The sequence below is a fragment of the Elephantulus edwardii genome, unplaced genomic scaffold (assembly GCF_000299155.1).
Source record: "Elephantulus edwardii isolate Elephantulus edwardi_28Jun2011 unplaced genomic scaffold, EleEdw1.0 scaffold00077, whole genome shotgun sequence".
Taxonomy (NCBI): Eukaryota; Metazoa; Chordata; class Mammalia; order Macroscelidea; family Macroscelididae; genus Elephantulus; species Elephantulus edwardii.
The window spans coordinates 8493412-8506136 of NW_006399827.1; the positions used below are offsets into that span (position 1 = coordinate 8493412).

A 12725-nucleotide genomic window follows, 5' to 3' on the forward strand; every position below is an offset into this window, starting at 1 on the left:
ATGAACAGGTCTTCCTTGTATACATCTGGATATTATCCTATTGCTAATAGCACTGCACTTAGAATAGATTTACAATGTTCTTTTTTTACTATGAAAGCAACAGTATTCCTCTTCAACTTGTTGATCCTGGCAGAATAGATAATATGAATCAAAATGGCCAATACTGAACCATCTCAGCTCACTAATCCCTACAATGTCAATCTTTACATGTTCTATTTAGTTTTTTTAAACCTCCAACTTCCCTAGGTCCACGCTTCGTACCTGCCAGGTTCCAGTTATCAGTGGGTGTTTGCAGCTCTTTTTCCTCATCTTGAGTCTTGCCGCATGAGCCAAGGCAGGCTCTTTATTGGTGAAAGCTTCACTCCATCTGTGTTATTAAGATAGACTCTGCTTTCAGGAGGCAGCTCTTCCCTGTCTTATTTTGAGTGCCTTCCAGCCCAAGGGGCTCATCTTTTGGCCTCTTCCAGAACAACAATCTGATGTTATTCTTGGGGGTTTCCAGGGCACATTATTTCAGCAGTGGACAATCACTCCCGCCTCATATTCTATCTTAGTCTGGAAACTCCACTGAAACCTGTTCACCATGAGGGACCCTGCTGGTATTTGAAACATCAACGGCATAATTCCAGCATCACAGCAACATGCAAGTCACTACAGTATGACAAACTGACAGATGAGTAGACTATCTGTAGTAGACATTAATAGAGCATTAATGAATGAGTGGATTATTTGCTATGGGCTTTCTAGCCATGGCATGTGACTTTCAGCCCAAGCAGCATTATGCACACACCAGAGCTTTTGTGATCCTCTGAGGTGATTAGATAGCTTTATGTTAATATAATAAGGTAAATAGTACCTTTTGAGTGGGGATATGCAAATTAGATGTGTAGAATGCTAACATGTGGATTGGTCAGTTTTGCCATCTCTCCAGGCTTAAACTGAGCAGGTTCAGAGGCGGAAGAGGGGACCTTCACTACCATCAAGAAAGAAGAAGCAGAGAATGCAGCATGTCCTTTGGGCCAGAGATTCCTGCACAAACCAGAGACAAAGAGACAGAGTGAGGCTGAGAGAGAGCTGTGGCAGTGGCAATGGCAGTGACAATGGTGACAGCAGCAGAGGCAGCAGAGAATCAGAGTCTGGTGTGAGCTAGCTGAGCTAGGCAGGCCCAGCCGTGGAGTTAGAGCCGAGAGCCCTCAGGCCTCATTACTGGTAGAGTGGAGGGTGGCACACAAAAGGTTATGTAACACTTGCCCCAGTCGGGAAGAACCTATTGCTGAGAAGCAGAGGGTGAGAGAGAGAACTGCCTAACAGCAGAACTGAGAAAAAGCTGTCATGACCCAATGTCTGACCTCGTAAAATCAGCTTTGTATGTTGCTGTTATTGATGGGGATCCTTCCCCCTTGTTTCTTCCCAGTTTCTGCCGCTCTCATGCCTGCTGCACTGTTTTCCCAAAGAGCAAATGGATGATGAGCTCTCTGGGTTAAAGTTCACTTAAGGAACGATGCTTTTCCTTACTCAGACTCCCTGTGGGTGTCCTCCCTGGCTCCTGCCCAGAGCTCTCCACAGCCCCTGCTTATCCACAAGCCAGTGTCCTCAGCAATGGATCTCTCTTCTGGTGGCAGACACTGAGCTGGGCAGGATGTTGCCTGAATGTATGCGTACATTAATGAACGGATGATGAATGAATGTACGTATACATGTCTCCCAGCAGATGGGAGGGGACTTTGTTACCTTCTCTCCAATCTCTGTCTGGTCCCCACCAGGAAGCACCTCCAGGTCAGTTAGCAGGGCACAGGCCTCCAGGGCCTTTTGGTAGCGCTTGGGGTCTAGGGTTCTGCCAAACAGCACGTTTTCTTGAAGAGTGGCATTCTGGATCCACGCCTGCTGGGGTACGTAAGCCACGGAGCCCTGGTGGAGGAAGAAGGTTGTGTTGGGGCTTCCTCAAGGCCTAGCCAAGCCCCATGCCCTTCCCTAGAGGCTCTGTCCCTCTCACCTTCACATACACCTTGCCTTCCAGCTTTTCCATCTCTCCAAGCAGGGCAGACACGAGGGAGGACTTCCCACAGCCTACAGGTCCCACCACGGCCACCAGTGCCCCTTTTGGCACCTGGATGTCTAGGCTGAGGATGAGGAAACCAGAAGCCAGTCAGTGGGAGCATCTAGACGACAGAGTTTTGGTCCCTAGCTCTCCACGTGGAGACCTAAGCCTCCCCACCCCAGTCACCATCCTGGCAAGCTGAGGCTTTACCTGCAAAGGTGGGGTTTTCTATTGATGTGACCCCAGGCCCACCTTACGTAGCTGTGAGGGGCTGGGCGAAGATGGTACCTGTGCAGGACAGGAGGCAGATCCTGGGCCCAGGTGAAGGTGCCACTGTTTACGGTGATGGCATAGCCTGGGAGAATCAAGGTATATAAACACATAGGGTCAGAGAGGCCTGGGGTACAGGGGCTGGAGGGGTGAAGCAAGGAGCCTGGACAAAGAGGGAGAGGTTAGGGAAGTGTGGAGGTGGAGGAGTGGAGGGGCAGGAAGCCTGGGAACAAAGACAGAGAAGAACAGAGCCCAGGAAAGGAAGAGGGAACTGAGTTAAAGCAGAAGTGAAAAGATAAAGAGGAAACAACAGAATCCCATGAGAAAAACTAAGAAGCTCGGAACAGAAGACTTGCAGGAACAAGGGCTGGGGGGAAGGCAGCTGAGGTCGAGGCTTTGCAGACCTGGGGAGATGACCTTTCTTTCCACACAGTCAGGGTCAAGTTCATCTTGGCTCAGGAAATGCTGGATCCGTTTCAGAGACACGCTGGTCTGAAGGATGGTATGAGTCAGCTCCGAGGAAGCCCTTTCCCCACCTTTTCACCCCTTACTCCTGCTGGCCCCCAACTTCCTAACCTAGGTAAAGGCCTCTGAGGGCTCCTCAGACAAGAGAATTTTCTGGGGTTCCCATTGTCCCAAAACAAGGGCAGATTGATGAGTTTACATTTCCAAAGACCTGACTTGACCTTGTATCCTTGGCCCTCATGACCTCATTCAGCCCTGAATACTTAACCTTTCCATAAGCCTAAATGATCCTTCCCTGATTTCACAGAGCCTGCCTTATCCTGGCCCTAAGTGGCCCTGCCCTGCCCCCGCCAACCTGCCCTAACCCCAGCAGATCCTAGCTCCACTCCGTGTTACCTGGACCATGTTGCTGATGAGCTGGGGCAGCATATTGAGGGGTAACTTTAAGATATTGAACAAGGTCAAGGACACAAAGGCTTTCTCAGCATCGAGCACGTTGTTCTTGTCCACTAACACATACACTCCGAGGGTTATCAGGGTCACCTGGGCAGTGGCGGGCAACAGGGTGTCAAGGCTGCTTCCCCTGAAGTCAGACCCACAGGCCCAGGGGTCCGGGTTAGCCCAGCAAGAGGCAGGAGGCAAGCCATGGGGGGAGGATGTTCGTCCTCACCAGGAAAGGGGTGCAGATCAAGATGAAGACTGACACGGCGTGCAGGAAGGTGGCCTTCCGCAGGAGCCGAAGCTCATTCTTCCTGATGTTCTCCACCTGCTTCAGGAAGCTGGGCTCCCAGGCATACAGCTTCAGCACCTTGATGCCGCCCAGGATCTCGCTCATCAACTTGATTCGAGAGTCCTTGAGCTTCATTTGCTCCACCTGCATGGGGAGAAGGCATGGCCATGGCACGTCCTGGTCCCTCAGACCTCAGACCTGTTCACACATTCTGACCAGTCCAGTCTGCCCACCACGCTCCACACTCTTCCCTGCCTACTCCTGACCTCTGCCTGGAAAGCCCCATCCCCACTGTCTCACAAGATCAGCTCCAACCTCAAAGCCATGACCCTCCCAGGCGGTGTGTCCTGGGTCCACCTCCCTGGGTTTCTAGAACATAAAGAACTTTCCTTTTGTTCTGTTAACACTTTCACATTTCCCCCTAAGACGGTGTGCTTCCAGGCGGCACAGTTCCAATTCCTCTTTGTTCCTCAGACCCTAACCCGGAAGCCTTCTATCACTTGTTCCAGTGTCAGCTCCAACCCCTGGTGACTCCGTGCTTGTCAGGGTGGAACCACACACTCCCCATGGGAGTTTCAGGGGCTGATTCTGCAGCAGGAGATCACCAGGCCTTTCTTCTGAGGAACCTGTGGATGGACTTGAACCTCCATACTCTCAGTGAGTAGCTTAGCATGTCAACCACTGGCATGTACACTCCCCTGCTCAGAGACTCCCAGAGCCCCGTGCCCCAAGTTAACGTATCCATTCCACCTTCAGGTATCGAAGGCCTCCTACGTGCTGGGCCCTGTGCTGGATGTGAGAAATAGAATAACAAACAACTCAGACAAGGTCTCAGCCACTATGAAGTTGGCAGTGTGACGGAGGAAGGGAGACAGACATTAAGCAAATAATTACCTGAGTACATGCCTAATTATAAGTGATTATGTTCATTCGGGAGAGAAATAACAGGGTGTTGTGAGCGAATAATGGAATGGAGGCTGGGAAAGATCTGAGCAGCAGGGTGGGTCTCTTGAGGGAATAACATCTGTGCTGAGAGGTGAGGGATGGATGAAGTGAGACAGATGACGGTGAAGGGCATTCCTGGCAGAGGGAACAGAGGGTGGGGTGGCTCAGAGGCAGGAGGAGCTTAGTGCTTTGAAGAAAAGAACAGTTGCACTGCAGTCCCAAAGGTTCCCGGTTAGAATCCACCAGATGCTCTGCTAAGAAGGGGCAGTCTCCTTCTGTGCCTGTCATATCAGACTCTGGTACACACACATACATACACATACACCCCACCCCCAAAAAAACCACAAATAAATAAAATAAAAAATTAAAAAAAAAAAGAAAAGAACAGCTGAATTGGCTGAAACCTGACCGTACCCCACAGGAAGATGTTGTTATGTGCCTTGGAGTTAGAACCACACACCTCACTCTCCAGCAGGTCTTCAGAGGCAATGAATCACACAGGAGGACATTCAAACTGCCTTTGGGTTAGCAGTGCAACTCTTTATCACTAAGCCACCAGAGCTCCCTACTCTGTAAGGTGAGGGCTTCAAAAGTGTGTAGATAGATGCCTGGAGAGTGGTCCTAGAGAGCTTGCCATTTTTTTAAATTGTCATTTTATTCCATGTACAATGGGGAGCTACTGATGTTTTAAGATCAGCGTTGCAAATAAAAACCAGAATAGCTGGCTATTTCTGCTCAGCACAGTGTGATGCAGAAAGTTCTCATTAGAGCAGAGGATGCAGGTTCAAGGTGCATCTCCGCCTGGTTCTGGAGTGCCATATTCTCTCTCGGCCTTGGCTCATTCCCCAGCTGCAAAGGAGAACAGTTCCAGGACCCCCAGGCTTGTTGTAAGGGTAGGATGAGCTAAGGCTGAGGGGGTGCCCGGTGGTCATCTTTACTCAGTAAGGAAGCTAATCAAAATGACCCCCGGTTAAGTGAATGCACCTCCTGCCCTCCCCCCGCACCTGGCCAACTGTACCTTAGATGACTTTTACCTGGAAGGCCCGCATTTTCATGGCCACAGCTCCATTAAATGGAATCAGTAAGACCAATAGACCAACGCCAGCCAGGACGGAGGGACCCAGGTTCTGAGGAAGCACAGGTTGATGGATAAGACAGACAGACAACCAAAGTCTGGAGTCATATTTACCATAGGGGGAGCTCCGTTGATCTGACATGTAGAGACGGGAGGGAAGCCAAAGACAGCGGCTAGCCACACAGTGAAAGGTAGGCTTGAAGGGAACGCTAGACTGACCAAAACTTTTGCAGAAACAGCCAGTCCATCAGATAATGGCAACAGATAAGGACACCCCAGGCAGACAGAAAAGATGTCCAATCACACGGGAAGGCAACTAAAGACAGACAGGCAGACAGGCAGGCAGGCAGATAGTGACAGCCAGAGCCGCACGCACCGTGCCTTCAAGCCCCTCTTTCCTTTCCCGGGTTTTGTAAGGATGAAGATGGTTCACGTTGCATAGACTCAGTTGCAGACAGCATCATCCTTCAAGCCCTGTTTACCCACCGAGGCTAGAGAAACCCTCGTGCCCATTATGCATCCATCCTCCGCGCTCCTCATCCCTTCTGCAGCCAAGTCAAGTGGAAAAAAAAAGCAGAGGTCAGGGTTCAAGAGTCACCTGCCAGAGGAAGTAGATGGCCAGGATGATCTGCAGGGGTGCTGACCATAACAGGTTGAGGAAGGGGGCAACGTCCATGAAGCGCTGGGCATCCACTGACATAAGGTTGACAATTTCTCCCACTGTGGACTCACGCTTAACTGAATTGGTGATGACCAGAGCCTGCAGGGAGACAGCAAGGTGATGGGCAAGGCCCGTGAGCCTTTCCCAACTTCCAGGACCCGTGGCCTCTGCTGCAGCTGACCTTCTTATAGATGACACCTATGATCGCTGTCCGCAGCCTCAGCGCCCCCACGAAGATGTTGTAGTAATGCTGGTTCAGGACCACAGTCTGCATCATGTCACACACAAACATCAGCCCTGCCACCAGGAAGCCCCACCAGCTGGGAGCTGAGGGGTTTGAAATAAACTTGATCAAAATGCTGCAAAGGAACAGAAGGATGAGGGTGAGGCGAGCTCCCTAGAGATTCACTCTCCCCTTTCACTCTCAGCCTCCACTGTGCCCTTAATACCCACTGACCAGGCTAGGGGCTGCCCAGTGCTGTCTCGAGACCACAACCCCTCCATCCCAGTTCCCTTCAGCTCTGATTCCTTCTCTCTCCATTGTGAACCCTGTCACCCACTCACTACTCTCATTACTCCCGTCTACCAGCCTCGCCTGCCTTTCCTGCCTTCTGGAGACACATGTAGGAAGAAACGACATGGGTCCCTTTATGTGAATTTGCCATGCTTTCTCCTGGATTGCTGAAGGCCCTAGAGACTGTGGCATGACTACATAGATGCTCACCCCTCAACCCATCCTCTCCTTCATTAACATCCCCGGTGCTGCATGGTGACTTCCCCCAGGAACCTGTTCTCTTATCTCTTCTCCCACAGAGGCCAGTCCCCACTCTGCTCTCAATAGCTGATGTCTTCTCCCTTAATCAACCACCTACTAAGAGATCCCACCAGCCACAAACATCTCTCCAAGCTCACTTTTCTTCTTTCCTTTCACTCAGTTGTTGTTATGTGCCATTGAGTCGCTTGCACCTCATGGTGACCCTATGTCCAAGAGCCCTAACCCTACTCTATCCTGTGTCAACCTCATTGTCTCCGACACACCTACTCCCACTACCCCAGTCAATGAATTGATCATCGAGGGTTTTCCTCTCCTGCACTGTCCCTCCATCCTCCCAAGCATGATGTCCCTCTCCAAGGACTGGTCCCTCTTTGCAACATGCTCAGAGTATGTCAGACGAAGCTTCAGAATCCTTGCCTCCAAGGAGCATTCCAGCTTCACTTCCAGGGCAAACCTGTTTGTTCTCCTAGCAGTCCATGGTATATTCAACAGTCTTCTCCAGCATCCCAGCTCAAAGGCATCAATTCTCTATCATCCCTAGTCACTGTCTAGCTCTCCGATGCATAGCACACAATTGCAAAGACCCAGATCAGGTGCACCTTTCTTGGCTGCTGGCACCAAGAGCGCTAACTGTGGAGCCAAACAAACTAAAACGTTAACTATCTCAATCTCTTTACCATCCATACTGATGCTGCCAATTGGCCCAGTGGTGAGAATCTTTGTTTTCTTGAGGTTGAGCTTCAATCCATATTGAAGGCTGTGGTCCTTGATCTTTTGAAGCAAGTGCTTCAGATTCTCCTCAGTTTCAGTAAACAAGGTTGTGTCATCCGAATAATGCAGGTTATTGATGACTCTTCCACCAATCCTGATGCCACATTCCTCCTCGTACAGCCTAGCGCCCTGGATGATCTGATCTGCAGACAGATTGAAAAGGTATGGAGAGAGAATACATCCCTGGAGGACACCCTTCCTGATTTTGAACCATCCAGCATCTCCTTGCTCTGTTCTAACGACTGCCTCTTGATCCAAGTATAGGTTTCTTAAAAGCACAATCAAATGTTCTAGGATTTCCGTTCTTCCCAGAGTCAGCCACAGCTTGCTGTGATCCACACACTCTAAAGCCTTTGCATAGCCAATGAAACACAGACATTCTTCTGGTTCTCTCTGCTTTCTGCCAAGATCCATCTAAGAGTAGCTACACTATCCCTAGTACCACGACCTCTTCTAAACCCAGACTGCACATCTAGCAGTTCTCTGTTGAGGTGTTGCTTTAGTCATTTTTGCATGATTTTCAGCAGAATCTTGCTAGCATGTGATATTGATACTGTTCGATAATTTCCACACTCTGTCGGGTCATCTTTCTTTGGAATGGGAACAAATATTGATTTCTTCTAGTCAGTTGGCCAGGTGGCTGTCCTCCATATTTCTTGGCACAACTTAGTGAGCACATCCAGGGCAGCATCTGTTGAAATATGTCGATTGGTATGCCATCAACTCCTGGAGTCTTGTTTTTTACTAATTCTTTCAGAGCAACTTGAACTTTCGAAAGCAGGTTGAGGAGAGTGCAATACAATTTTGTATAAAGTTAAATGAGAAGCAACCCACTTGAGAATTACAAAGATTAAGAGCATGACTTTCCTCCTTCAACACCACAGGCTCTTGCTCATGGACAAGATACTTCTGACTTTCCCAATCTGAGCCCACTTCTGAGCCCTGGATCCCACCTCCCTTCTCAGGAGCATGCTCCCTCTTGGGCCCTTTTCCTCCTGCTTTTTAATATCTTCACCCCCATTGGCCACTCTGTGCCATCACCTATTGGCATGACCAAGCCTCTTCCAGATTAAGAGCACGCTCTCCTTAATTCCACTAAGCCTTTCAGTCATAGTCATACCCAGGCTGACCTTCTGTTGTGAGTGACAAGGCATCTTGCATAAAGGTATGTTCAAAAGAAGAGAAAAAAAAGTCATCCTCAACAAGATGGATTAATACAGTGAGTATAACAATGGGTTTGAGGGAGCTCTGGTGGCCTAGTGGCAAGACGCTGCACTGCAATCCCAGAGGTACGCGGTTCAAATCCACCAGATGCTCTCCTGGAGAAGGAGGGACAATCTCCTCCTGTACCAGTCAGATCTGATTTGACGGTACACGTAAAAATAATACAATAAAAAAATTTTAAAAAAACAATGGGTTTGGACATGTCAGAGGTCATGAAGATGGCACAGGGTAGAGCTAAATTCAGATCTGTTGTTCAGAGGGTTGCTATGCGTTGTAGTCGGCTTGATGGCACCTAGTAACAACAGTACCAGTGACGAGTTAAGTTGTCAATGACTACCAAAGACTGAAGTTGTTAACAACTTCATTACATTTGGATCCACAATCACCACTCATAGCAATAGTAGTCAAGGAACCAAGAGATGTGTTGTACTGGGAAAAAATCTGCTGTCAAGGACTTCTCTAAAGAACTCTTCTCTAAAGAGCAAGGATGTCAGTTTAAAACTAAGTTGTGCCTGATTCAAGCCATGCTCTTTCCAATTGTTGCCTATGCATCTGAAAGTTGGACCACAGATAAGGACAGAAGAAACAAACAAAAAGGTAGGTCAAAGATACACAGAAACAATCAGTCCAAAGGATCACTTGAACTCTGAGGCGAGAAGAACTGGACAGTGCCTGGTTATAACTGCAAACTGCTCTTAAAGGGATCCTGGTACAGAGGCCTGAAGAGAGTGGGTGGGAACTGTGGACCAAAATGTCAAAGCATTAAAATGATCATGTTGAATCTCCCAAACGGTGGCCCTTGGTAGGGCTTTGTGTCTGGAACTGAACTCACTCTGAGGCTCAACTTTTCAGCCGAACAGTCAACAAGCTTATGAAGTAAACACGGGAGGTGCTCATACCTTAGGACAATCAATAGTACAGAATCAAAGGGGTAAAGTTCAGAAGGCAGGAAGGGACAGGACAGAAGGATGAATGGCAACTAGAGTCACAGGGAGGGAGATGGCACTTAATGTCACAAAACAAACCCTGCACGGATGGTTGAATGGAAAGTCAATTTTCTATATAATGTCTCGCTCAAAGCACAATAAAATTTTGATTTTGTTTGGTTTTCTAAAGGTACGTTCACTAAGGTACAAACGGGGGTGAGGGGGAAGGTATGTTCAATTCCTAATCTCTGGTACCTGTGAGTGTGGCCTTATTTAGAAAACGGTCTTTGAAGATATAATCAAGGTAAAATCACGTTATACCGGACTAGGATGAGTCAGTCCTTTATGTCTGGTTTCCTTAGAAGAGACAGGGAGATTTACACACACACACACACACACACACACACACACACACACACACACACACCCCTTGCACTCAGGCCATGTGAAGATGAAGGTAGAGATCCAGGTGTTGCGTCCAAGGAATGTGAGTAACTCTGGGGGTGTAGACGTTAGGATGTTGCACTTTGTATTAAACTAAAAGTCAAGTGTCTCTTGAGGTTAAGATTTCTAGCCTCAGAAAATTGAGGGACATTTGCCATGAATTGAAATCACTTGAACAGCAGTGAGGCTTTTCTTCCCACCCCCCCACCCCCCTTCTTTTACTAGAAGCTGGAAAGGAGCCAATACCTTGAATTTTGGACTTCTGATCTCCAGAAACAAGTCTTTGTTTTAACCTCCCTGGTAATTTGCTGCAGCAGCTCTAGGAAACGAGTATACGCCCTTTTACAGCAAAATTCTAGAGGGCTGCCCTTCCCCCTCCATCTCTACTGCAGACCCTTGCTCTCTGCCAAGGCCTCTGCTCTAGATGAACCACTGACAACTGGGGCCAAAGGGACCAGCCAGACCTTTCTACTGGTGGCCACACCTTCCCCTGGGAAGCTAGCTCTCCTTCTGATCCATGTTCCCAGGACCCAGGACCCATCAGATATGACCTTATAAACCTATTAGAAACCCCTACGGTTCTATCTGGAGCTATCCCTAGGGCTGTCTGGGTCCCCTCCCCCTGAGGCTTTGTCTGAGTCCTGTCTCCTCTAGGGCTCTATCTAGGCCCTCTCTCCCTAGGGCTCTGTATGAGTCCTCTCCTCCAAGGGTTCTATCTGAGCTCTCTCCCCCAGGGCTCTATCTGGGCCCTCTCCCTCAGCATGTGCTCTCTGGAATGACTCTGCAAATACAGTCTCTGGCCCTCTTGGCTGAATCTCCCCTTGGATGATCCACAGCCCCTCCTGTTTAACATGACCAAGAATAGCCTCACCAAGAGGCTTGGAGAATCCCGTTAGTTGTCAGTTAATCATCAAATCAAAAGACTCTTCATCCTTCGGCCACTCAAACGACCCTTCCCCCTGCCTCCCACAGGCCCATCCCTTTTATATCTTTCCTGAACTTGGCTTTCTCAGACCTGCCTGGCTCACTTGCACCCTGCCTACCTGCCCCATGTTCTCCTGCACTGCTGACGGGGAAATCCTTCTGGAATACAAAGCAGACATTCCACATTCCCCACCCTGGCTTAAAATCCTCCAACAATATTCTAAACTGTCTCTCTTCCTGTGTTTACACTTTCCGCTGCGTGCTCTTTCCTCCTGCATTGAGAAATACCTGGAGTCCCTGAGTCATGCTGTTTCAGCTTCCATAGCTGCTCTTTCACCTCGTTTTTGCCTGGTGAGGACCCACATACCCTCTCTATCCCAGCAGTCCTTACCTGTTCCTCCTGGGGTTTTCCAGGAATCTGATTACACCTCTGAGCACACTATAATTGAGTAACACATTGGTCTCTCTCATAAGATGTGGTGTCTAGGCTTTCTTTATCTCCATGTCCCTAGGGTCTAGCACCAAGCCTGCTGCTTTCCATAAATGTTTGTTAAGTGAATAAACGAATGAATGGAGGGGCAAAGGGTTGGGGCTCCATTGCAATGCAGCTGTCCTATGGCCCCTTTATCTGAGAATTCCTTCTAGTCCAAGCCACCCATGTGCCCGATGACAGCCTGAGAGTGATGGGGTCAGCACTGGAGTTCAGAGGCCTGGACCCCATCTTTTCTGGCTGTGTGCCTGTCCTAGGGTGAGGAGGGTCAACTCTCTGGGTTCCCGAGTCCTTCTTTGCAACATGGAAATAGGCTGGATGATTGTTGGGAGGGTTTGGAGAGAGAATGCTTGCTGGCATGCCTGTCATAGGACCTGACACATCGTATGAGTGTGGATGAGAAACTGAGGTGCAGAGAGTTGATGGATTTGACAAAGGACATGTAACAAGTGAGAATCACCTCTTTGCTTTCTGGGCTGGGACTCACTGCCCTCCTGCTGAGCTCAGCCCCCATCAGCCTGCCCGCCCCTACCCCAGGAATGGCCACCGCAGGGGACGTGTGGTGAGACCTGAGCAGCTGTGGGTTGACGAAGTTGAGCAGATCCTGGATCAGCTTGAAGCAGGAACCGATGAGGTATCTGGGGCCGAAGGTGACCACCATGGCCTTCAGGAAGGAGGGCTTCTGAGATGGGGCATGACCGGCCAGCAGTACCTCGTCCTCACCAGAGCCCTTCTTCCCGAAAGCTGTCAAAGCCTTGTGCCTGCTCCAGGGAGGAGGAGGAAGGAGCAGTGAGTGGCAACATTAGCATGGTCCCAAGAGCCTGGGGGCAGGGCTGGGCTGACCAGGGGCCAGGAGGCTACTTTTTTTTATGTCCAGGACTTGGAGGGGACAAATATGACCTCCCAGCCCAGGACACTCAGTTGATTCGGTCCTCAGATGCTAGAGGGCATAGGAAAGGGTGTCCCAGCTTCTACTCCAGGAGTCTG

General features: G+C 49.4%; 1 protein-coding gene across 1 annotated transcript in view; it reads right to left on the reverse strand.

The window, feature by feature from the left end:
* Window positions 1-12725, reverse strand: part of ABCC3 (ATP-binding cassette, sub-family C (CFTR/MRP), member 3) — a 67663-nt gene that overhangs the window by 30133 nt on the left and 24805 nt on the right. The window contains exons 8-17 of the mRNA XM_006889461.1: window positions 12308-12499; window positions 6366-6543; window positions 6122-6283; window positions 5483-5575; window positions 3444-3647; window positions 3170-3316; window positions 2713-2800; window positions 2327-2393; window positions 1994-2120; window positions 1732-1908 (exon numbers count right to left, since the gene is read on the reverse strand). Coding sequence (XP_006889523.1) covers window positions 1732-1908; window positions 1994-2120; window positions 2327-2393; window positions 2713-2800; window positions 3170-3316; window positions 3444-3647; window positions 5483-5575; window positions 6122-6283; window positions 6366-6543; window positions 12308-12499 — 1435 coding nt within the window. The remainder of the gene's footprint in view (window positions 1-1731; window positions 1909-1993; window positions 2121-2326; window positions 2394-2712; window positions 2801-3169; window positions 3317-3443; window positions 3648-5482; window positions 5576-6121; window positions 6284-6365; window positions 6544-12307; window positions 12500-12725) is intronic.